The 27,155-nt window shown below is 42.6% G+C and overlaps 1 protein-coding gene across 2 annotated transcripts in view; it reads left to right on the forward strand.

The window, feature by feature from the left end:
* The window catches only part of LOC138493160 (mucin-3A-like), a 202,491-nt gene that overhangs the window by 105,372 nt on the left and 69,964 nt on the right, over positions 1 to 27,155 (forward strand). For both annotated transcript variants that reach the window (XM_069620345.1, XM_069620346.1), the window contains exons 2-3: positions 8,528 to 8,620; positions 13,624 to 13,683. In XM_069620345.1, the coding sequence (XP_069476446.1) occupies positions 8,528 to 8,620; positions 13,624 to 13,683 (153 nt within the window). The remainder of the gene's footprint in view (positions 1 to 8,527; positions 8,621 to 13,623; positions 13,684 to 27,155) is intronic.

Below are 27,155 nucleotides of genomic sequence, written 5' to 3' on the forward strand. Positions count from 1 at the left end.
ATTACAAATACCAGAATGCATTTCAGCGAAAGGCAAAAAATTGTCTCTGAGTGCAAAACTTTCAATGACTGACAGTAGCTTTGTTTAAATAAAAATATTATTTTGGATGCCCATCGAGTCGCCCATCCATGCAGTAACCGGGACTGACCATGCTTTGCTCTAAAGTAGGACTGACCTTGCTTACCTTCATAGCAAGGAAAGGGCTGGCCTGTTTCTATAAGTGGTCTTGTAAATTTGGCTCATCTATTAGGAGACATGTCTGAGGAGGCTTGCACCTTCCTTGCTTTGAAGCTAAGCATAGTCTGTTCTGGTTACTGAATGGAGGTGAAACCTGGATGGCAATCTTGTCACTGACCAATGACAGTGATTTTTCGACCAAGACATTCCTATAGCTGTAAAAATATCTTTAAGAAAAGCAGCAAAAAATAAAGCTTTAATCCCCCCAACTCCAGGCTCTCAACAAATGCCCCCCTCATCTGTGCCAGCTCCTCATCTCCCCTGCTCTCTCACTTCCCCCCACAACACATGCTGTTTCTGGGATGCAGTTTGCTTTGAGATATTGGCTATTCGAGGCTATAGCGGAGGCGAGAGAAAGCATTGTGTTGCAAACTCAGTCCCTAGACTCCATCCAACTCCCAAATTCCACGTGATGCCCTCTAGCCTGATGGTATTTGCATGTTTTTTGACCTGCAAATGGCTTTTTTCCTGCGTTTCATTTTCCCATATCCTCGGCAATAGCCACGGATATCTCTCGCATTGAGAGAAATATGAAATGGCAGTCGTTTAATTTCTAAAAACCGCTGGTTTTGGGTGAATCCCAGAGGTTTAGCAATTTATTTTTGAGAGGGAGCACCCCGTTCTCCATCAAATATTTAAATATCTACCGCACAGAATAACCCCAAACCATCCATGTATGGTGAGTCAATGGTTCATGCCCAAGTTGTTTCAGACCTGTTCCAAATCTGTCCAACAGTTTGTGCTTTGCGCTTTGGCAAAAATTGACCTTCCTTGTCTATGGGAAAATAAATGGGAAGTAGGGCGAGATTTTGGAGAAAAAAAAATGTCTTTACGCTTAATAACTTTTTTATTTTTTAACAAATCTTTCGAAACTTTGCATTCTGGGGTGGGGGGCTTTGAGTCCTTAAACACTTTTTATCGCCGCCCTATAATATATATTACATGGCCTGCGGTATTAGCCATGTAGCTTTGGTAAAGTTGCTCAACTCACTGAAAGAGCACTTTTTGGGCAGCTTATACATTTGCCCCCCTGAACGAATCCTCACCAAACATTGCAAAAAAAGTATATGGCCCCCTCAGAATTAGTCTGCAAAGTTTGGTGCGGTTTCATCCAGGAAGGGAAAAATTACAGGGCGGGTTTGAAAAAAATGTGTGGAAATCCTCATAGATGCAATGACCTACAGCTCAAACCGCTGTACATATTTTCACAAAATTTACACCAGGAGTGACAGCTTGGTCCCAAAGGGAGCTTTTGTAAATTTGGTGTAAATCCATCTAGTAGTTTATTTAAAAATGGCAAAAAAGTAAGCATAAAATAATTAGTGATCTCTGGGTTCGGTCTGTGGACTCACTTGCCTCTTCGGTCCGCAGACACCCCTCTGGAACAATCAAGGCCCGGCGTGATGTATGTAGACATTGGACATGCCCGCTGATTGGATGGTGAAAAACTAGAGCTGCGTGAGATATTTTGAAATGGTCGTCATGTTGGATTTGCGGACAGCCGCTGTTGTCCGTGGACATTGCAGTAAAAACTTTAAAAAACACACCATTGCGCTTGTCAAACTAATGAAACAATCTCTGGTGAGGTGAGGGATGATGAGGAAGGGATGGGATATGGCTATAAAAAGGTTACATGTCTTTTCACTGAAAAATGTTTCCTTGAAAGATGTTTAATCGAAAAATGTATCAGTGAAACGTTTTTTCACCTAATGTCGATTAATGACACGTTTGACCGAAAATCTGTACACCGAATTTACCGATTTTTTTTTGTAATGGGGTGGAAGGGGTGTTCCACAGCCAAACCCCCGTTTTCTGCCCTTTAAAAGACACCATACATTCCCAAATATTTACTTTTTTTTAGTTTTTTTATTGGGGGGTCCCCTCCAAACTCCCGTTTTCCAAATGTAACCCTTTACCCCACCCAAACATACATACATATATTTTAGATAAGAAAAAAATTAATTGAAAGATTTTTCGATGAAAAAGGTTTTCAATGAAACATTTTTACTGAAACATCTTTCAATTAAATATTTTTCAGTGAAAAGACTGTATACCTATAAAATGCCAATAAACATGTGTTTTTCATCTCTGAAGTATTCAGGGACAGTCCTGTGATGTTTGCGAACATCTCAGATGAATTACAGGGTTGGTGAAAAGCAGTTATTTGATGGATTATAACTTTGGCACCAGTTAATGAAATTTTGCAATATCATTCTGTATTGCATGGAGTAAAATGTGAGCTCAGTCAGATACTTTGAAACGGTCGCCATGTTGGATTCACGTACAGACACCTTTTATATTTTACCAAAGTATTTATTTGAATATTTCCTCTCTCAAGTTACTTTTAGGGTGTTCATTTTTTTTAAAAATTCAATGCTATTTTGTCTTGTGCACTTTCTTCTAAGGGGAAGGTCAATTGTATATTTCACTTAAAGATATATGTTCACTTACTGTGCGTATATTCATAGGTTCCAGCTTTTGATTTTTGCTATGGGGCAAATGTACCTCTGCATATGTTATCCTTGTATGTATGTTATACTTGGATGTAGCACAATAGTCACCAAGAGACCGGCCATAAAACAAGGGGCTTGTAGCACGCTTATTAACCAAAATGTGTGATAATTGGCAAATCATTTAACCTCACTGTGCATTGCCTACAAATATTGTGAGTTCTCAAAGCCTGCCATGTTTTATACAGAAAAATACCATGTGTCAAAACAGGTCAAAATCAGTCTGTAATGAATGTCTTTGAGCGATGGGGTGCAAGTGTTTTAAAATATAGAGTGGCCACAGCCTTCGGACGTGTCCACTGGCCATGGATGAAGGCCATGGCTTGGGGTCTGATACTGTTTTAAAGTGGACAGTGGGCACGGCCAAAGGCCATGGACAGTGGGGCGGAAAACATCTATTGAATAACAAAACCCCTGAAATTCAATGCATTTTGGAACTCAGGACCAGCTTAACTCTGCGCCTTCCCAGGAGGACATATTTATTAGAAGAGAAGGGATTCACAATATTTAGTATTATAGGGGATATCAATGGGAACGAGCAAGTATTTTAAAATACTTTCCACCAGCCTTGCCCACTGGCCATGGGAAGTGGTCTGGTACTGTTATAAAATGGACATTGGGCATGGCGGAAGGCCATGGCTAGTTTTCTTTGCAGCGATTTTAAAAATGTAGTGTGCACAGTCGTAGGCCGTGCCTACTAGCCATGTCTAGTAGGCTGATACGTTCTAAAATGGACAGTGGGCACGGCTGAAGGTCATGGCTAGTGTCAAGGTAGTGATTTAAAAAATACATTGGGCATGGCCAGAGGCCATGGCTGGTGGTCTGGTAGTGTTCGAAAACATACAGAGGACACGGCCATGGCCAGTGGAATGGAAAACATCTATGGAAAAAGAAAACCCTTGAAATTCAATGAAAAATGACTTTAGTTAATGACCAATTAAGGTAAAAAATATATTGCAACAAAACCCTGGAAATTCAGCTAAAGCCACCTTAACCTTGTGCCCCCTGCTGCGCAGCCTATGACTACAATGATGACATCACAGATGACTTCACTGATGACTTCACTGGTGACATTTGCTCTCCACTCACCAGTCTCCATAGTAGAACTCCTGCAAACAGACACAGTTTTCTTCTGGTTTGTGGGTGTTCCTTCAATCACAGACCCTGTCCTTGGACAGCCTGTGCTGTCTATGCTGGACTCTATGGTTTTCTATATGACACTGCTGCACCCTGCTTCAGCCCCTGCTGTGGGACTCACTTTGTCCTCTATTGCCATTTCACTCTCCTACTACCTTTAATCTGGCCATGAGTGGTGGGATACGACTGTTAGGCAGAATTATATGCAGTACCCTATGGGAACACCACACACAATTAAGACTACAAGTGACAGTACAAATTCACCTTTGGTACAAGCCCGTACTACACAGTAGAAGTGGTGGCGATGGCTGATCAACCAGACTTATCTCAAGAGCAAGTGAGCAGTATCAATAGTTACACAAAGGACAGCAATTACTATGATTCAAACAAATACTGACTCGAGGTTTCTGAGTAAAAGAATATACATTTATTTACACATCAGTTGTATAACATTTCAGTAAAGTAAATCAGTTTAAAAATCACACACTTAATACACCACACCACTCCCAATAGGTTCCAGACAAGTTAAGCTCACAAATGAAGTGGGAGCAAAATGACACTCCAGAAATTTAAAAGGGAGGGAAAGACAAAGTTAGGCAGAAATTGAGCAACACCAACAGGTAAGTAAGCAGGGCAATCTAGAAAGAGGAACTACAGTGATGGAATAAAATCAAAAAGGGTGAGGGCCAAAGTCAATAGGACAAAGTATTTTGCTCAAGATCACACAGCTCAACGTAGTTTGCGGTTAAGTATTTGCCAAGAGTTCCGGACGAAGTTGGTCAGCAGAAAAGTTAGTTTAAAGAGTAGAGAAGGACAAGCCCTCGGATTGGAGAAATATTTCACACACTTTCACCGCGGCTGAACGAAACGAACAACCGGATTTGCACAGTACCTTTAAATGGAGAAGAAGCTGTAGCTGATGCGGACGTTCCTGGCAGTTCCTGCAGGCTCCCGGTTCCTGAAGCGACTGACGGAATGACATGAAGTAGGAAGACTGGGGGGTCCTGCACTGGGCAGGGAAGAAACCAGCAGCAGAGCAAAGCAACGATTAAAAGGTGCGCTCCTTAAAACCCAAGTAGGGTCCGACCTTCCTGGCTATCTGGCCCACTCTATCTCTGTACAGCGAATTCGACCAGAGGAGGGAGTCCTGGCTTTCATTTTGGGTGAACTGGTTGGTCCAACCAGCTCAGGGGAAGAAGATTCCTGGAGGATCTTCTCTGTCGTTGGAGTTCGAGGATTCGGACCTGCAGCAGGGCTTCACCGGGCGGTTCAGTCGTGGTAGGGGTCCTCTTCCGTCAGCTCCTCGTCGGTTCTTTCGTTCCAGTGGCGACTCTGCCTTTCCAGACCCAGAGACCTGCTTTTTATGCAGTTTTCCCCATTCACCCAGCCTGGCTGTCAATCACAGAGCAGGGTGGCTGTCCCGCCGGGACAGTCCCCACAGCCAATCAGTTCAGAGTGCGACATGGGTATCCAAGGAGACCCTATGCAGGGAGTCCTAAACCCCTCCCTCATATCCTGTCCCCACCAGACATACAGGCACCTAAGGAGGGCTTCTGTGTAGAATCCCGCGAAAAGACGGTGAACAAAGGAACCAAACCTGGTTTGGCGTGCAGAGTAAAATACGAGAAAGACATTTTGAAAAGGAAATGGCAAATAAACCCAGCCGGAAGCGAAATAAAACATATGTGTTCTCGCGGGTTTAAGTTCGAGGCTACCAAGATAGCCTAAAACAATACCCAGGTTATTTAAGATAACGCGGTAGGAAAAATAGGGTAGTTACCACTGCCACCAGTCAAGTCTTGATGAAAAGGGAGCGAAAAACCGTTCCAATAGAAACTGACAAAAAGGGATAAGTATTAACCCTTTCCAGTACTCTGTGTAAGATAGGGTGTACTGGGTCTGTGGTTTTACAGAGGCTAATAAAGTTAATGGCAACTTTATATGTTCTGAGAAACAGTAGTCAGTCCCAGAAAATGGAGTCTGAGTTGGGAAGTCTAAAAGACAACCCTGTGTCACTGCCCTGAAGGTGCTGTGTAACACACAGTAAAAAGATGATGCCTGTGGAGTAGGTGAGGCTCCACAGTCTATGAACACAAAAATGTTAAACACACACAGCAAAACACATGTAACAGTGGGGAAAAAAAGGCTCATACTCTTACCAGGCGAAGAAAATAAATCCTAGAAATCCAGCAAAGATGCTGAGGGACTCAGTAGGTAAGGAAAATTAGCCATTCGGGAGAATTCTCCCTTGCAACGACTCCTTGGGGCAGTGGGTCTCCTACATACCTCACTCCTTTATACTTATATTTCAGATATCATCTTTTACCAAACTATTGCAAATGAAAACTTCCCAAGTAGTAGTAACATGATGTATGTGTAGCTATTGACTTTTTTTCACAATGTACTAATTGTTGTGAACTATTCTAATGTGCTAAAATCACATATGTAGAAACGTAAGGATGGTCTAAATATATGAAAATACCTAGAGCGATCTTATGTCTGATGCATCAGTTAAATAATCACTCTTGTCATATATATTAGTGATGGCACCAGTGATGTCATCAGTGATGTCACCAGTGATGTCATCAGTAACGTCAACATGAGGGTATTAGGGATGTCATCGATGAGGCCAACTGTGATGTCATCATTGTGGCCATAGGCTGTGCAACAGTGGGTGCAAATTAAGGTCGCTTTAGCAAAATTTCCAGCGTTTTTGTTGGGATACGTTTTTTACCTTAACTGATTTCATTGATATATATGAAACACCACATATGACATCACTTATGACATACTATTTTAAGACAGGGGAAAATACTTATCAAAGCAGCCACTGTGTCTGGCGAGTATTGTTATATGTGCAGTGAAGTAAAACGATGCACGTGTCACTGGACAAACTATTTGATTTAATAATTGCAGCGATTTATTGGAATCAGAGGTGATCTACTACTGATATAATATGTGATGCTCTAAGTGACATAATCAGTGTGCTCCAGTTTCCAATGATGCCACTGATGAGGTAATAAGTGATGTTATTAGTGATGTCATCTGTGATGCCATCAGAGGATTCATCGTCTTCGTAGCTAAGGGATTCAGAGTTAAGGTGTCTTAGCTTCCAATACCTGCTGAATTTTTAAGGGTTTTGTTTTGTAAAATATATTCCAGTGCCACAGTGAGTCCCTCAGCAGTGCACATTCAAAATGTTACTGAATGGAATCCCTCTAGAAACAGTTCACAATTTTATTGTAGATAGGTAGTAATGAAGTTCCAGCCCACCTCACTTCCGAGCTATCAGCAAATGAAAGACTCCACATTGGAAAGATTGGGGTATAAAAAGTGTGGATATGAATCATATTCCAGATTTGGTCCATATGTATGCTCTAGACTGCCTTAAAAAGAAGTTGTGTTAACATTTTGTATTACTCTGCCCTTTTCTGGAAGTTACACTCATAATTGCAGTTAAACTCCTGGCACAGACTGCAGTAAATAAATAAATGTGCATATATCATTACAGAAGGGGTGAAGGGATCTGACTCGAATTTCAAAAGCACGTGTAGGCATGTCAGATGCAATGTCACATCATAGCCTCTCTATGTGAATGCACTGGAAATCTGCTGGAATGCTAGGCACTTGTCTATCAGGCACAGACTGGTGTTTCAAGTGTAGACTTATTGGGCCTCATTCCGAGGCTGGCGCAAAGGGATTACGGGCACCGGTAAGGACACCGGTGGCGGTAATCCCTTTGCGCTCTATTCTGAGGTCCCTTTGCGGATCCGCTAAGGCCACCTGGCTTAACCAAGCGGCCTTAGCGGGAACTGCAATGGGTCCAGGGAGCAAATAACGGTACCGCAAATTGCGGTACCGTTATTTGCACCTTCCCCATTCCCATCGAGCCCTATGGGGGCTCAAATGGGAATGGGGAATGGTATTTTCAGTGGGGACTTACCGGTCCCGCAAAGGTCCGACTAGACCGGTAAGTCCCCATTGAATGGGGGCGGACTCGGTACCGTTATTGGAGGCAGCCATAGCGCTGTTCGCGCCATGGCTACCTCCAATCTCGCAATGAGGCCCACTGTCTCTTGTGCTTCTATGGTTGCAAAATAGCAAATGAACGAAAGAACATTTCAAGTAACAACGTAACTTACAACTTAACGTTGCATATAGCCAAAAGAAATACATCCAATGTATTCATAGTCCAAACTTCATTAAAAAATATATGGGTGCAACTTTACGATTCCATGTGTTAATGTCCCCGCAAAAATGTTGCCATGCAAGAATGCAGTGACATTAACATATGAACCTGCGGGGGGACACCCCCGCAACCCTCAATTCTTTTAAAGGGGGCGGGGGATACGCCCACGAACCCTGCTCCTATTTACTGCAAATAATGGGTCTTGGACTGTGGAGAAGGAGACTATGGCCTTGATTTACAAAGTGTTTTTCAATCGTATTGTATCATTGTAAAACGCTTTTGCAAATCAGGCCCTATCTCTTAGCATTGCTTGTACACTGGTGCAGAATGCCTTTAATATGGGTACTGATGTCGCTGAATTTGAATAAACTCGCCTGAAACACATAAGATAATTGTTCTGTGTCACTGAAAAGATGTTTAGCTGATTGTGTGAACCGCGTTTTCTCGATTTCAGATCCATGTCAGAATGGAGGGACGTACGATAATGCAAAATGCATCTGTACTCCAGACTTTTGGGGGCAATTCTGTGAACATCCTGTTAATCCTGGTAAGGATGAATGGCATTTTCTTATACGTGCACTTTAATTGCTTTGCAAAATGGTACATTAAATAATGGCACACTTACGGGTTTGTGCCCCAGGGGATACACACATTGCTCTCCTCCTCCTTGATTGTGCCCCTGCCTTTCCTCGTGATCGCAACCCATAGTTTGAAATGCTACCCCTTTAGCAACCAAACTCAGCATACATCCTGCAAGTCCCCAAATCCCCTTTACTCTGGCTGGAATCAGAATAATACCCAAGAGCAGCATCCGCATTGCATTCAGGGGATACTTGTGTTCTAGCATAGGTGCAGGAAACATTGTACCCATAGCCCTTACAAAAAGGTTATATGGGATGCAGCACATATGCAGGATACAGGTTAGTAACCATATGAAAACGTTCCAATTCTCTAGCATAGACAAAGGTCTCAGATTAGAAGCCTCGCAGAATGTACAAGAGTTTCAGCACGGATATAGGAAACAGAGTGCAGGCAATGGGGAAGTTCCACGTATCATAGCATAGATAAAAGATGTGAATTAGCAGCCATGTTGAAGCTGCGCACAAAGAAACAGGCTGCCATTAGAAGAGAGTCAAGGTTTTTAGATGAGGTTTTCATGAGTGATCAAAGAAACAAATTACTTTGTGGTGTGCAATATGCCAATGGTCACTATTAGTCTGTAGGGAGCAACATGAGTGAGGCTTTTGTTTATTAAATCTCTCTGATGGGGTGACAATTTAGAAATATTTAGGAAGTGGCCATTTGAATAGGTTAGACAATATGGGCCTGATTTTCAAAGATTTGCAGCAGAGCAAATCAGGAAATGCTTGTAAGCATCTTGGGTTTGCACCTGCTACCTTATAGCTCATGCAGAAAATCTATAACTGGAGCAAAACTGGAACAGATCGGGAGATGCCTGGAGCATCTTTGAGATTATCACATGCAAATGTGCTTCACAAAGTTTTGCTCAATATCATCTCATAGATGGTTCGGGCATCTTCTGATTTGCTTCACTTTTAGGCTTAGTGGGTCAGGTATAAGGTAGCAGGAACAGGTCTGAGGTGCTCACAGTCATCTGCTGATCTTCCTTAGTGGAAATATACGAGAAGTTGGCCTTGGCCATTAAATTTGTTGGCCATGATAGCACACTTTCAGCCACAACAAGATGCAATTATTTGTGAATGTTTGAATTTCATGAATCAAAAGAATACTCTTTACTCAAGGCATGGATATGAGACAACAGAGAGATGCCTCCCCACAGTATTCATGTAAAGTGAGCAATTCTGTTGTTTAAAAAAAAACAAGGTCTTTTATAATGTGACATGTACCTGTGACGGCGCATCAAGGATCCCCAGGATTGCTAAACAGAACACTGACAGTCCCTGGATTTCCAAGCAGAAATGCAGCACAGAGATCCTAATCTCCTGGGGAGGTTTCAGCAAATTTTCCAGGGAATTGATGCCCAGAACAATGCAATGAAAGCAATTCTGTTAATGTCTCTGATGGAGTCAAGGTTTTGTTGACAGAATATGCACACCTCAGAAGGATACAAGTCTGGGAAGAAGTTGGATGTTCATTACAACAAGTCCTGGGATTGGAGAAGCTTATGGGAACTTGAGTTTTCACCCAAACACATCAGCATTGATTCAATAAATATATAAAATGGTAGAGTTATCAAACTAACAGTTAATTGTGTTCTGTAAGAAAAGCTTATTGTTCTATATAGAATGCATGCAACATTATCTATATAAAGGGGAGTGTAACGGGGCCTGTAGTGGGCTGTTCTTGCTGTTCATGTGGATCAGAGGCTCTGTGGCCAAGGACTCTACCCACTATCTGTCACACTATCTGTGACTTATGGTTCACAGCTTCCCCTCCTTCCCACCAACCCCTGAACAGTTCTCCTGTGTGTGGTCACGAGCGCTGTATATTACAGAGGTTGGAAAATGCTGCCACAACTAGCTTGACTTCACTTCAAAAGAGAGCCCATTTCTCTTTCTGGCTGGAAGCAAGCATCAAGGCGTGAAAAAGGACCCAGCAACCTGAAAACTGGAATATGCATCACAAACTTCTCAAAGTACCTTTGCACGTGGTACAAGGGGTCTTTTGGCACCATCATTTTGCGACTGGGTCTCTGAGTCTTGGAACACAGTCTTGGAATAGAGCAGGTGGCTAGACATACAACCACAGGTGCAGGCAGGACTGCCTGCAATTTTGTGAACAGGATTTTCATCTCATCTTCGTTTTGGCTCTGGTTTACCTCTGGGCACAACTATTGCACACCACTGTTCACCTGGGGCTGTAAACTCTGTGTATGTGGGCAGTGGCTTGAGACATCCTGGTGGTCTCTTAGCCTAGACCAGCCTTGCAAGTGTCCATATGTTGTGTAGAACCCCATTGGGAGCCTGCAGACTGTATTATCCAAGAAGGGCCATTATAAGGTCATGTCAGCCTGCAATGACCTGCAAAGTCAGCTGACTGTCTGGGCTAATCATGGGTAAAAGAAAGGCCACAAACTGTCATGAGGTCTTGTCAGGAAAAAACAAAAGAAGTCCAGAAGCCAAAAAGCTTTGGCTAATCTTTGAACTTTCAGACTTTTCTTGACTATCTTAAAGAATTGACAGACAAATTGGACAAACAAATACTTACAGTAGAACGGGCACTTAGTGTTATTTAAAATGCAATCCTGTCAAATAATTCCAGAGACCAAGCCATAAATCCTTCGATGGTCAGTTAGCCATAAAACCAACACCACCGGAGATAGGACTTATTGAGCCCCCAGAGCAGTCTGTCATATGTACTGGCCTCAGATCACCGGATGGACCTAATACCACGGCTTTCATTATCACATTTTCACCTGCATCTTCGTCTTCCTCTAAAAATATCCTAAACACACCAGCAACGGTTCAAGAACAAACCCAAATAGTTTCAATGGACCCTCCAGTCCTGGAGGCTCAAATTCAGACCAATGTGTTGTGTGACCCTATGTTGACAGACCTGATTACTACATTTATGAAGGAAACTCACCTAACCATGGTAGACCTCACGGGAAAAGTGCATTCAATTATTGATTTTGTTAGTAATTTTAAAAACAATTTGCTTAACTCCCTACTTGGATGACCAATATTGATCGCTCAAGAACGACATATTAAACAACATGTGCCCAAAAGCTGACAAACACATGACAAATGCGTTCTTGCCCTGCCCAAGACAGGGCCTGCCCTTGCCAGGGAGAATTACCTGCAGGCCACTCAGCATGCAAGAGTGAGGTTCAAGGTGTCTCTCAGCCTGCCAGCCAGCTTACTAAGAAAGGCAAAATTGTTGACTGTGGCCCCAGATTTCAAGTAGCCCTTTCTCTGAAACAAAGGTTCTCGCTCCCATAACCATTAGTATGTAGTGTATGGCAATTGAGTGGAGTTTCCAGGTTTCCCCTTCCCCATCATATTCCTACTCACAAATGCCTCTTTTGCTGCACGTGGGATACAATGTATTGATTTGACAGCGAGAAAGAGAGAGGTGGATTCACAGTGGCAATGTGAGCTACTGAAACAATGGGACCGGTCTTCAAGAAGGCAGAGGTGGCATGCAGGTTTGCAGGTTGTTTTGACTCACAAGGCTTACCCCCCCTGTTCCCCAACTAACCAACTCCCCTCTAAGATCTCCTATAACCATACACTACACAAACATAATCCCCACAGATTGCCATTACAGGTCTAGTCATTAGCGCATTAACAGTAATCGAACCATGACTAAAATGTCCTATTACCCCTATCACACTCTTCAACATCAGCAGCTAACCAGACCCAAAGTTCCGTAGTCTACCAGTTCTTGGGCTCTTTCCTATAGATAACATGCTCCCAAGTTCCTCTGCCAATCCCATGGAAAGCAGATTGGCACACAGCGTACTTCTGACCTGCACCCACCACAGTTCCGCATCTGCCTCTCCCACTATCCCACTAATAACCCCTCCCTTTTTCTTACAGATCCAGGCGCCATGAGGCCAGCAACAGTGGCAGAAGTGTACTTGCACTGCATTACATTACAAATAGTTGCTCCGGAGAGCGCTCCTTTAACCCCTGCACTTTGACCCATGGTTCTGAACCAGGAAATCCCATACTCTTACTCCGAGCAATGCTCCTAGGTGTGGTCAAGTCTGGAAGTGGGCAAAGGACCAATGAACAAGATGTAGCTCTCTAGATGGAAAAGAAAAAAAAGAGCAGGACCTCCTCAACTCTGATAGGGTGCTTGGACGCTGCGGTAAATGAGGGGGGGGGTAATCACTATTCTCCCCACCTTCCAGGCATGCTGGTACCCAGTTCGTTTGTCTGGCATCTGTGTTCCTCTGACACGTTCATTCAACTGATGTCAAACAGCATCAGCTTTATCAGTTCAATGTGCATTATTGGAAATGTTCACTGAAGACCAAGCCTGCAGTCCAGTCAAACCCATTACCCTCTCATTGTCAATCCACAAGTCAAATGACCTCTAATGCCGGTGTTGCACTTCTTTGTAGCCATCACATTCTCCTTGCAGACCTTCATGTAGTGAGTCTCTAGGTACACCTAAAGGACTGCAATAACACAGTCCTCATTTATGTTTAGCTGCACTTCCAACTGGATCAACATCAAGTTGTACCCTTCTTCAGTCCTACTTATGACCATTGGACAGACCCATATAGCTTCAATGTCCTGAAGTGCTACATCTATTAGGTCTGGCAGCAATCCTTGCTGACTATGGTTGTCCAACGTACCTCCTTTGCATTTAGGGTGGGTTCCCATTATAAACGTATGCCAATCCAAATCCCCCAGCATGCCCGTTAACTCAGCTGCATTCTAATTTATATGGCAAGCTAGGCCATCATCTGGCACCAAATTAGGCATTATATCACTATTAAAGGGCACTCTTAATTTGTCATCAGCTGATATTGAATATTGGCTCTAAACTATTTTTGTGGAATGGTGCCAGTATGATGGTACATTCTTTTTATTCATCATTGTTTTTTTCTTCCAGTCCCTACTACCTACAAAACAACAACAACTACAACTACAGCAGCAAAACCAAGCACAGAGGGTAAGTGAATGTAGCACATTGATTGACTAGTTTGTAACTCTTTCACGCCAGAAATGTCTAAAAATAACAGGTCACTGGATAGGTATTAAATCAAAACAAGACATTTCAGATTTATTAAAGGTCTTCAGTCTGCTTGCTCCAGTTCTCACTTTGAGGCTAAATTCATGTTTTTTAAGCCTTAGAGCCCGTCGAAGTGAACTTCTCAAGCATTAGGTGCCCTCAAAGCCTAACATTCTCGCCCAAGCGAAGTGTGGGCCTTAAAGAATGCAGGTAGCAGCTAGTGACTGGGTGTTAGGCAAGATTGTTTGCAGTACCCTCTGGGTGCACTACAACAACCCTGACCTCCTGGCAATAGGAACCCAACCTTTGGTATAAGTCTGTACTACACAGGTTGGTAGTGTGGCTGAGCTACATTAACAGGGAGATTCCTGACTTTACACATTTCTTTCAGTCCTTAGCATGATCAGTGCTTCCTGACTGAAGGTATCCATATTTGCCATGTTACAATTGCTGTTCTAGTGGAACTTAGCCTTGTGATGGTTTTAGTTGAACAAAAGCAAAGCAAATACTTATTGTAACAACTCTGCAATAGATCCTCATTGCCTGCCACCAGTGTTAGGCAAGATTGTTTGCAGTACCCTTTGGGTGCAGTACAACAACCCTGACCTCCTGCAATAGGAACCCAACCTTTGGTATAAGTGGTAGTGTGTCTGAGCAGCCAGGCTTATCTCAAGAGGGGTCAAGGTTAGCAGTAGGGTAGTTACACAGAGATTCACCATGACAAGTATCCAAATAAACACTTACACTCAAAGTTTCTTGATTAAACAATTATTATTTTATTTAACAGTCACTTTGAATAAGCCTTCTTCAGAAGGGGCAGTATAGTAGTAACACACAAATACACTCCAAAATACACACTCTTAGTTTCTCTAAATCAGCAAGTGCCCATTTGGGATGGCACACAGAAACTTCCTACACCCTCGGGGGACTTAAATAGCTATGACACTGTGGACATTAATATATTACTGGAACATTTAGAGCAGTACTAAAGTTGGTGTCAAAGAGGTTTCAGAAGAACACAAATGACGCAGGTAAGTACTTTTGAACCCCAATGCAAAGCAAGTTAACCCTTTCCTGGAAGGAAGGTAAAACATACAATCAGAGGAGAGAAGAGTCATTCACGGAGCCAGGCCAGTCAATATCAATTGGGCAACAGTCTAGGTGAGCTGAAGCACTTCTTGCAGGTAAGTAAAAGTCTTGCAAAATGTTTTAGAAGTCTTTGTAGAAACAGTAGAATCAAGTAGGGCCAAAAGATGGGAGGCTTGTGAGGTGTAGAAGATGATCTCTACAGGAGCAATCAAGACCAGTCTCAACTCAGAACAAGTAAGGCTACAAGACAAGAGGTAAGTTCTCTTAGACTGTACAGTACCTTTGGTTAGAAGAAATGGTTCTAGCTAGCTTATGTGTGGGTCTGCAGATCCTTTTGGTCCTGGGCCTCAGTCGTGGGGACAAGAGGGAGGACATCTGGGGACTCCGACAACACAATGGGACAGTCAGCGACAGAAACGGGCAAACTTCAATTCAGTGGCACATCAGCGTTTCAGCTCCTCGCGCATCTGACAACAAATAGCAACACTGTGGTTCTCGGGATATCACTTCGGACTTTCCTTGCTTCTGGGGTCCAGCACTCTGTTGAGGTGGCTCAGGCTTGGTCAGTCCTGCATCAGGGACGTCCAGAGGATCTTCGTAGTGCTCGGGTCTGACTTAAAAGTGATGCATTCCATTTGTTGTTCCTCTCCCTGGCACTTCGGTTCCAGCAGCAGCAGTGGAAATACTGCCAGCTTCGAGAGGATGTCCAAACGAGTTCACTTTGGAATTGATTGGTCCCACCAACTCAAAGGGAGAAGTCGTCCTTGCACGGCTTCTCTAGTCGAGGTGAATTTGGAGCTTCAGCACAGCAGCAGGGCTTCACCGGGCAAACCAACATTCCAGGAGTTGCAGCAGGAGTCTCTTCCAAGTTCTTCTTCGGATTCCTTCATCCAGTGGTCGACTCTGCCTTCCAAGCCAAAAGCCTTGCCTTTTATGCAGGTTTCTCTTATTCATTCCAGCCTAGCTGTCAATCACACTTGCCGGACAGCTAGCCGGCCAATCACCTTTGGGCGCATTCCTGTAACCAAGGGGATTAAGCAGGGAGTTTCGGGTACTTCCCTCACTTCCTGCCCCTGCCAGAGATACTGGAGCCAGAGGCGGGCTTCACTCGTGAACCCCGCCAAAGACAAAATGAACAAAGGGACCAAACCTGGTTTGGCACACAGAGTAAATCTCAAGAAGGACCTTTCCAACAAGAAATGGTGAAAAAAGAACACAGGGGCCATTTTGACGAAATGGGCATCCATGGGTGCTTTACTGCAGCTGCAAAGGCAGCCTGCGGTAAAAACTCCCAATGATAGTTAAAAGTAAACCACTGCTACCAGCCATTAATTGTAGAAAGGGTAACATAAAAATGTTACAGGAGAAGCTAGACAAAGGGGATACTAAGAAACCCCTCCAGCTCCCTATTGTAAGATAGTGTGTGCTGCGTCTAGAAAGTTACAAATTTAAGTAAAGTCAATTTCACTTTACTGCTCTTGGAAACAGTAGTTTATCAGAGAAAATGTATTTTTATTTTCATTTTTTATTTTTTTAACTTAAGCATTTTATATAAATTAATACAAAACTTTTTGCTTTAAACATTAATTTACTCCCTCTACCACATAGCCAAACCATTCGTTTTGTCCATGAGTCCTTTCATCTTTAGTAGCCCTTACTTCATTTCAATCTTAATTCCCACATTAAGGTTTTAGGTGTGTGAAGTTGGTTTAGCTAAGAGCTATCATTTCTTGGCTATGACCAGAGTCTGAGGGCAGTTGATCTTTTAGTCCTATTAGTTTTATTAGCATTGTTTCCAAGAAAATGCCAAGTCCTCTTACTGTTTGTTTGTTAAGTTCAACATACAAGGCTTCCCACCATGAGTCACAATCCTGTCAACACATTGGAGACAGAATATTTTGTAGAAGCCTTTCGCTTTTTAGTTTTTTGCAGAACATTAGTAAATGTTGTAACGATTCTACATCTTGGTTACGCAGCCGGCATTTGTTAGGATCAAGTCTCTGTGTTTGGGATTTGCGCTCTTCCTTAAATAATTTGGTAAAGTTTTAGAGAAATTCACTAAATTAGTTGATAGTGTATGTGATTTAGAGCTTGCACGAACAGCCCAATCTACTGATAAGAGCAGAGTTGTTTGTCTCTTAGGATGGTTATAAAGATTTTCTACGCTGGTGCCCTGGTTTTCAAGGATTTCATTACATTTGTCTCTCCACATCTTTGAAGGCCAAGAGAGAAGTACCTCATTTTCTGCCTTCAGGATTTCATATTGCAGTGGACAATTTGTTGATTCCACTTTTCTGTAAATTGTCTATATTTTCCAGATTACATGTACTTGAAGTGATTCTAATCCTAACTCATGGCGAATCACGACGATTCAAACTGAATTTGGCAATCTTAAAATTCTTCTCCAGAACCTGGCTTCAAGTTTGTCAAATGATTCATAGGGAATTCTCAAACAGGTGTCTTCCGCATAGGTTATTGACGGAGTTACTTTTAAATTGTAAAAATCTACAATTGGTTGCATCAAGAATTTGCCAAATCTCTTGTTCATTATTAGGGCCTGCACTGTTAATTGGTCCATTATAAGTTTCAGATTGGCAACCCATGGTTTTTCTCCCCAGTCTGTGCTGATGATGGCTCCCAGATATTTAATGTCGGATATTACCTTGATTGGAATGTTTTGCAGGCACCACTTGAAAGTTTTTTTTTATTTTTGTTTGAGCTTTTTTGATTATTAGGAATTCTGACTTTCCAGCATTCATTTTTTGTTTATTTTCTTCTACGTAGTGCTGTAGGGCATCAAGCTTTCATTCCAAGCCTATGGCGGTCATGTCTAGCAATCTGAGGTTGTCTGCATATAGCAGATGCCCCATGACAGTCCCGCCTATTCGTGGTGAGCATGCTCTAGGTGGTTCTAGCCGATCTTTAATATCTAAGATGTAAAAATTATACAGGATGGACTTCAGGGGACACCCTTGTTTCAAGCCTCTCATGGTGCTTATTGGCGGGCTATGGGTCCCTTTTTGATCTAATCTGACTTGTAACTGGTGTCAGAGTGCAGGGCAATAATGGCTGCTAAGAGATCTTCTGGGCAGCCCTGTTGCCTCAGTTTGTTCCACAGTATTCCTCGGTCAACTCTGTCGAACGCAGCGGCCTTTTTGATGCACGCTAGATATAACTTTTGGTTCTCGCTTATTATTTTCATTTTCAGTAGGTTGAGTAACAAGAGGTTTAATCCACAGTCCACCCTTTCTACAAATCCTGTTTGTCTTTGGTCGATGTTTCCACTCAAAGTTAGCCATTCTTTTAATCTTTTCAGCAAATGCCAGCATATAATTTGCCAAGAACATCCAATAAGGATATTGGGCAATAGTTGTCAGGTTTCGCTCTGTCGCCTCTTTTGAAAATAGGTACAACAACCGCTTTTCTCCAGGAATCTGGTATTTGCCTTTTATGGTTAATTCTATTGAAAAGGTCATAACACAGGTCGGACCATAATTCTGGATTTTGTTTTAAAGTGGAATTCGTCAACCAATTGGGTCCTGGAGCATGGGACGAGCTAGGTTTGTTAATTAGGATAAGGATTTCTTTTTTGGTAAAGACTATGGCCCATTGTTTGTTATTTAGCAGTGTAGGTACACAGTTTGTATTGATGTTGGTTTGCTTGTATATTTCACCAAAATGTTGTAGCCATTGAGATTCCTGAATAGGATTTGTCAGTTCAAGTCCTTTTGAGTTTAGATGGTTATTTATTAACAACCAAAAGAAATTGGCATTTTTAGTTTTTGTTGCCATTATCATTTGTTCAGAATCCTGCTGGTACAACTGCGCTCGGTGAGACTTGACCCAGTTACGGTACTTTGTCTTCTGACTCCTTGATTTGCTTTCTTTTGTTATTATCTCCACTTTTTTTTAAAGCTCGAAGATCTTCAGATAATTGTTTTTTCTTTTCTGCTAATTCCTGATTGAATCGATGTAATCTTGTTGTTTTTCTTTTCAGACTTAATTTGTCTTGTTCTCTGAATATGCTTAAACATGACTCATAATCAATACCTAGAGTCGGTGTGTTCTGCAAAGTTATTATCGCTGATTTTAGTTGTGGGAGCATCTTATTCAACAGGCATAACCTTTTTAGGCCATTATTTACGCTCACTTTATGTGGCCAGTTGCTTTCATTGTTGTTTTCAAAGCTGCTATTTTGACAAATCGTTTGCCTGCAAGTTAGAATTAGCTGACGCTGATCACTTTTAGTTGAACGCAGGATCCTCAGAGATATTATTTTTTTGAACGTATCAGCGTCGACAAAGAAATAGTCTAGTGTTGCACAGGCGTTATGAGATGCCCATGTTGTGGCACCAGTCCTTTTACATTTCCGTTGACCATGTGAAGGTCTCTTATTTTAATTTCATTCAGCCATTTTTGAGTACGCGTTTCTTTTTGTTGGCATGTGTTGTATTTCCCTTCACAGTTTTTGGTCTTGAAACAGTCTATATTTAGATCACCACAAACAGATATGCATACATTTCCAAATTCCACTCTGAGGTCTTCCATATGTCTCATGACTGTTTCCAGAAAGAGCTCTCTGTCCTTAGTCTTGATGATCCAATATAGGTTGATGATTACTTGCGTCATTTTTATTTCTAGCATGCCTTGAACTTCCTGCATTATCACTATTTGAATAAGGGATGATGGTGACATGATTCAAACTACTTTTCCACTTAGGCAGTTTTTAATGATGGTTAGTAACCCAACCAATGGTCCCCCCATTGCGCCCTTATATGCTTTACTTAAAAAGCAGGTAGATCCATCTATGATGGGAAGGCTTTGTAGCCAGCACTCCTGTAGGCATATGATATCTGAGGTGAAGAGTTCTTGGTTTATTTTTTTCAAGCAGATGTTTAAAACCTATGGAATTCCACAAGGCAATCTGAACGGTTCTATGCTCTGGCTGACAGGCAATCTATTTTTTAGTCAAAGTCACGAGAGTCGATGGAAGCCAGTCCCAAGAGGTTGTGTCGTCTATCTTGGTCTCCATATTGGACGAGACAGTGCCTTTGGCAACCTCATTAGCATCAACCTTTCCTTATATGATGATTCATATTGTGTTTGGTCCTCGCAGTGTGGTTGGACGGAATCTATAACGGGCTTGGCATTGATCTCGTCTTCTGGTTCATCCGGGCCAACAGATCTTGGTGGGGAAACATCATCCTTTTTTTGTGTGCTCTTTTAGAGTAGTCCTTTTCACCACCAGGGTAAGAATTAAGATCAAAGCCTAAGATCCTGAGTTCTTCTGTCACTGACCTTAGCAAGTTCACAACTGCCTTGGAGGCAAGGTGCACACATATGTTATCAGTTTTGATTCATTTGGAAAGGTGACTATTTTGATGTCCTTTGGTTGTACAACCTGCAGTTGTGGTACAGAGTGTAATAACCTCATCAAATTGGACCTATTCAAGATCAGGCCATCTTTGGCCTTCAAAATTCGCTCTATCGTGAGCTTATACCGACCATTAGCTTCTTTATCTGAATTGTTTGTGGAACAAGCGTCTTGCCACTCCTTTTGATTTTGTAGGTCATGGCCATTCTCCAACTTGGGTGGTCGATTTCATTTGATTACTCGCTCTAGTTTAGAGTGGGCAACCATCGCGTGAAGAACTTGCTGCTGTTTGCTTGCATTTTTCTGTTTAGCTTCCAGCAGTTCCTGTTTGGCTTGTACGGTTATGAACTGGGATGGTGTTTAGTCCGTAAAAAATGACTCAGCCTGGGGCTTTATGGCCGTTTGATTCTCGCTTTCTGATTTTTCACTCTCGGCTTCAGAGAAACTTTCGTCTTCATAAACTGATAGCAACAAAAAGGGTCTTCCTCTCTTTCCATTGAGTTTCTTGTTCCAGCCTCACTTGGCGGAATTTGCTTTATAAAATGCCTTTCACAGTCATGTAGTTTTATCTGTGAGTCCAGATGTGGAGTTTTTTTTTTGTTTCAATTGGTTGGGAGCTCAATCAGTGATGGTCTCCAGTTGGTTTTAGATTGCGAATGAGGTTTTGTGTGCCACCATTAGCAGTCAATTTTGCCATAGGCAGATTTTTTTGTCTTTTTCATTTGGTGATCATTTTGTTCGTGAAGTTGCTTATCAGGTTCAAATAGGGAGAATCATTCTGGTCTTTGTTTGAATTTTGCTTTTCTTCATCTCTAGTTTTACCCAGTTTGATATGAGCCACTTGAGACGTTGCCAAGGAAAATGATTGGCAAGGAATGCTTTCTCCTAATGCTGCCTGTCTCACAGTTTGTTGAGGTAACACTTCTTTGTGGTTCAGTAATTGGTCCATCACTGGATTAAGGGATGTTCCATCAGTTGGTCTCTCTGTAGGTAATCTCTGCGTATGAGAGATAGTCTCAGTTGCTGTACGTTTATCCATGTTGGACAGTTCACCTTTGTCATTTTTGTTTGATTGCGGTTTTAAAAAAATCACTATGTCAGTGAAGTCATTCAGAAAGGCTCTTTTATCTTCGCGTGTGTCCTCCATGAGGTCAATTAATGTTTTATAGATGACATTTTCAGAGTCTTTCTCTCTCGCTCTTTGTTCTTTTGTTGCGTCAATGTATGCCTCGATATATTTCAATTTTCATTGCATAAGCGCTAATAAGGTGGTCTGATCCTTATAGTTTTCATGGAGGGCTTCATATAGTTTAAGGAACAGAGCTAACGTTATTAGCATAGAGCCCAGAGCTATTTGTAGATTTGCAAATTGCTATGCTTGTACATGTGGTTAGTTTCCCACTTGTGTATTTTGGGCCTCTTGACACTTGTTGCATGTCTATAACTCTTGATGATCCGTTTGTGTCTGTGTTTATCTCGTTTGTGCACACATTCACCATCTGGTGTTTCTGAGTCATCTGTGTAGCTTGTAGATGCCGATTCTGGTTCGTTGTTCCTCTGAAGGTTCCTCCTTACCACCTGTGGTAACGTTGGGACTTGGTTGTTCTGAGCAAGGTGCATGATTTCTTCCAGTTTTGAGTTTGGAGAATTACATTCCCTGTTTCCTCCAGTTCTCACTTTTTTTCTGGAGCCATTTGAAGTGTAGATTTATTTTGTTCCACTTCAGTTATCACACGTTTTTCTCTTCGACCATATGTCATCGAAGTTTTAGTTGGGGATTGAATCCTGGGTAATGATTCCCCTACCTGATCTTTTGAGATGTCATCTACACACTACGTCATTTTGGATTGTCTCTTGTTCGACATCAGAGTTCGTGTTTAGTACCAGTACTTATTTTGTGATTTTTTGTGCATTTGACGATTGGATGTTTCTGTTTGTTGCATTAGTACTTTTGGTGCCCTGTGGCAGCTTGTCAACTCTAGCTGGTATCACCACTCGGTCACACCGTCCTGATGCCAGTAGTAGCTTGTTATCTGATACTTCTCGCAATGTTTGCTGGTCAGACTGCACCAATGTCACGACTTTTTGGTTTGTGTTTGTCTTAACGATGTCTGATTTAGTTTGCTCGTTTGCTTTGAAATGCCATCTTATCGACTGTGAGTCTGACAAAGATTTTGTCCGCAGCTTTTGCCTGACCCCATTTAATTTAAGGTGGTTTGCTTTGGGGCTATTCAGCAAATTGTCTTTCAAATTATCTTTTGAAAGTGGGCTTTCCTGTGCCATTGTTGACAACTTTGCTACACTTAATTTGGAGGACACTTTAATGCTAGCTCCATGCAATTCCCCAACTTTTATGTTTGCCTGCATGGGGTCCATCATTAATTGCGTTTGTACTATTGCTGTCGATGGTATAAAGGGAGTTGTAAGGGGTTGGTTAGGCAACCGTTCAGTCAGATTGTCTGTAAAGTACCCAAGTGCATCCACGAATGTAGGGGAGTCCACGCTGTTTGCATAACCATGGTTCAGTTCATTTTTGTGATCTTTTGTTTTAGCTGGGTTTGTTTTCATTTGATTTTGACTGGACATCGCCTGTTCTGCGCGCGCACAGGACACGTCTCCCACGTTCAAGACCCCAAAAGCTCCACGAACCCCCACCACGATCAAACCTTCCCTCTGCGAAGGCGAGCCCTGAGTCACCTCAGCCCCTCCTACGCATGCAGCGCCACATGCATGCGCAAGCTCTGCCACAAGTGACCGCTGCAGGGAGCCGGCACAGTCATCGAGATAAGTTGAGAGGAGGGCAGTGGGGATTGTTACATCAAACATACCTTGTAGGTTGCCCGAGGGGACAACACTTTGGTCATCCGGCTGATCCAGCTGGTCTTGATATTCCTGTCGCAATTTTATATCTTCTGCGCCATTGACCTCAGGGTTCTGTGAAGTTGTTTCATGGTCGGTCGTGCAGGCAATGTGACGCAGAGCGCTTCGGTCAGAAGGGCACAAAACACACGAGTCGCCTGTTGCTTCGGAGCCCATACAAGTTAGTTTGGTGCGACTCTGGGTTCTGAGGGCTGGGTTGTTGACACTCGACTCCATTTCAGTCCTCAGAAACCCTTCTCCAAACACTCTGCCAACACTCTGCGGATGCTCCGTGTCCAGGTGTAGGCTTTGTAGGCAGGAACCTCCCTCATAGTAAAGCTGAAGAAAATACTTAATCAAGCAACAGCATAGCAGTCCACGATCCGCAGTGTAGCTTAGCTTGCCACACTCTGCCAACACACCGTATTTCAACCTTTGGGAAATCTGAAAGACTACCCTGTGTCACTGCACTGAAGGTGCTATGTGTCACAATGTAAAAAGGTGATGCCTATGAGTTTGTCAGACTCCATAGCCAAAAGAAACACAGTGTTAAATCACAGAAAAGTACATGAGAGTGGTAAAAATGTCTCACTCTCTCCAGGTTAAAAATTAAAATGTCCTAGAGTCCAGCAAAAGTGCTGTGGGTCTCTAAGGTATAGAGGAATAAGCACATTTCTGCAAATTCTCCCTAACACTGGGAACTCCACCCTATGTGATAAGACCTTTAGCGAAAAGGGATGTATGGTCAAGAAAAAGCATCCAGGGGCTAAGGAAGCATGCACTGTTACTATGGCAACATTGCAGCCGCCACATGGGGAAATAGGTGTTTACAAAATGGTATTGCAGCAGGCCTTATTGAACAAGGGCACCTAAAAGAGGCCAGTGGGGGTGAAAAGAGCCGCAGCCTGGTGCAGCATGGGCCACATCCTTGTGGAGCAGCTGGTAAAACCACAGGCGCGACTCGGCACATGCAGGCAGCACCCGAGAAAAAAGACAACGAATGAGCCGACAGATGAGGAGAGGGCTTGGGGTAGAACTGCAGGCAAGGTGCAAGAAGAGTGGAGAAAACAGGCAGCTGGTGGTGAAAGTGTGGCCAGTTTGGCACATAGGGAGAGTAGATGGTCACAGGCAGTGGCAACCTTCTGCTTGACTCAGCCTGGCGGGATTGAGTAAAGTCTTCCAGGCAATAGCAGCTGAATGTATACAGAATCTTCAATCCTGATTGGCTTCGTCAATCAGAATTTGCTGAAACTGGTGCTAAAGAATATCCAATGTCTGTGGTGATTGTGGTGATAGCAAAATGGCCGTGCCTGTGGAAAAGTAGACGTTATATTCAAAATCATGTATTATAAATGATATATTATCAGTATATGTTATGCCCTGAGGCTCATTGTCTATCAAACGCACTACACCGTGCAAATGCCCAATCCCAGCCCGGGGTCTGTATTTGCACCTCACTAGGTAAGGATCCAGGAAAGTATGGATTCATCTAAAACTTTCCAGTGAAATGTATTCCCACTCCATTCTTAGTTCAGAAAATCAGAACAGAAAACTGTATTATAGGGATGGCAGAAGTGACCCTGGAGCACTGGGCCTGCATAACCTGCAGCCTCACACTTTGTGTGACACCGAACACATTGATGCCCTTTAACCTGCTAATATCCTAGAGAGGGGTGTACAAAGTCTAGCATCATTAATAATGAAGCATCACAATGTCGAACATACACGCTAGAAGGTGCAGTTATGGAGGTACACTATCAAAATCAGAGTAGAGTAGCCATAGCGTGCATTGCCAAAGCCAATAGCCATGTCTTGTGTCATTAAGGTAGAGTGGTGAATGGACTAAAGGCCCCTAAACATGTGTTTCTATGTTCTGCCCCCTGGCCATTATACCTTGGGCCCTGGAGACAATAAGAAACCGTTCTCTACCATAAAGCATGTTTAAAGAAATAATTAATGAGCCTCAAAAGGCAATTCTTCACATCTTCAAGAATAAGGAAGCAGGTGTTTAGGACACCTTGGATAAAGTAACTCACCAGTTCTGAGCGAAAGGAACATTTTGGACGGCTTATTATTTCATCCTTCATACCCTACATTTCCAAAACATATGCTTGTGATGCTTAGGCCACTGAAATGATTTGAGAACAAATCCTAGGTGTGTCCTGCCTGCTTCATAATAAAGGCAGCCGGTTTCATGGTGTGTATCTTTTTTCAACTTTTCAATCTGTATTTATTCATATTTATTATTTGGTCATTTTATTAGCATGTATACACAAATGTATGTTTTGTTCTGTATAGAACCTAACTTGCAACACGTATTATTTCACAGTAATTGAAATGAAAAAGATACGTGCTTGGGGGGTGAGGGGGACTCGCAGGCCGTGCCCCCCCCACTGAAACCCTATAACCCTGCTTTTGCCCCCCCCCACCCACCTAAGGAGAGAAGAGACCTTGGTCTCTGTTCGTGGTGTTATTTGTGCACTCACTAAGGCACATGTCTGCATATCACACGGTAAGTATTCTCCTTTTGTCTCAACGCGAGCAGCTTGCAGCCCCTCGCATCAGAATGTAGTGGCAGAAACTGCTAACGATGGCCCATTAGTCACTGAATAGTTTCTGCTGGCATTCTGATGGGAGGGGAGGTGCAGTGGGGTGTGGGTAGTTGGTGTGCACAAAAGCCTCTCTGCAGGAGTGTTTGTGACCTCACACATTACCTTTCATAGGCGGCCCCCCAATTTTGTCTGTGCCCCCCCCTCCGTGTGCCCCTCCTAAATTTGATTCTTGCCCACTGGCCACTGCTTTCTTAGGAGACGGACAGTGCTGAGCACATGGACATCAGTCTATTTTCTATTTTCAATATGAATGGGGTATTTATTGCTTATGGACAGCACACTGGGCTCATTACATATCATGCAAATATTTAAATGGCAGCATTTGCTAACTTGTTGCGTTTTTGTTGCAAACTCGCAAGGACACAGTTCTAACAAATTGCCATTGTTTAATTACCAAACCACATACATGCGCGCGCGCCCGCACACAGGCGCGTATTTGTAAAAAAACACAAACACACATACTAACTACTGTACAGGACTCACATAGAGCATTTTCTGGCACATAAAACCAGGTTCCCCAAGTTCAATTTCTACATTTCGAATAAACCACCTGCAGCATTTCATTGCTGCTGATATTAACCAAACCAACAAAGCCACACCTCTAATCAGAGCGCTCATCATGAAGCAAATCCCATTATATTCCCCATTGGGGTTCCTTGTTTTCGAGTGCAGCTGTAATAGAGCTCCTTAACTCATTTGCTTACTGTGGGGAGCCCCTGTGGTTGGTGGGAGACCTTTTCAATCAATTTCAGAGGACATATCATAGATGCCCTCCACTGGCCTCCACTGTTGCTAGAATCCAGGGAAGGAATGTGTTGAACATTATTCATTCTATAGGGAGTGTGTGGTACAGCTGTGGCCACGTATGGCTACACTTCATCAGTCTGTGGTTTCTCGTATGGTGCTCTTAAGCTCTAACTCATTGTCAGACATGTTTCTTTCCATGTTTCCAACCCCTGATTCTTCTTTAAACCTTATCCACTCCCACTTCTTCCCTCCTCTCTACTTCCCCCCTTCACTTTAGTGCTTTGCAGTCCTTTGCAACAACCCCAGTAGTAACTTCAATACAAGGAAAATAAATAAATAAATAAATCAATAAATAAATAAATAAATATGAAGGGCGAAACCTGGCCTCTGCCTCAGTGTGTACAATGCCATAGTGGAACTTATGATTATGTGCATATGTCCTATTGTGATAGCCTAGAGGTGTCCACAGTACTTTGGATGTGGAATATGGGTCTCAGGTGACTCCTATGTTTATCGTGATTCATGCTGACTACGATTTCTTTCTGTTAATGTATGTACTTACCGTTTGATATGTTGATCTGTTTGAATTATACCTGCATATGTTTATGTGTGATTTTTATCCATGAATGTAATGATCAGTTTTAAATTCATGTGATGTCTATTTTTTGTGGTTTTATGTTTCTAATATCTTAATAAATCGTTCACGATTTTGTTACATCACGGTTTTGTTC

This window comes from Ambystoma mexicanum, chromosome 10 (assembly GCF_040938575.1).
Source record: "Ambystoma mexicanum isolate Mex_15411 chromosome 10, UKY_AmexF1_1, whole genome shotgun sequence".
Taxonomy (NCBI): Eukaryota; Metazoa; Chordata; class Amphibia; order Caudata; family Ambystomatidae; genus Ambystoma; species Ambystoma mexicanum.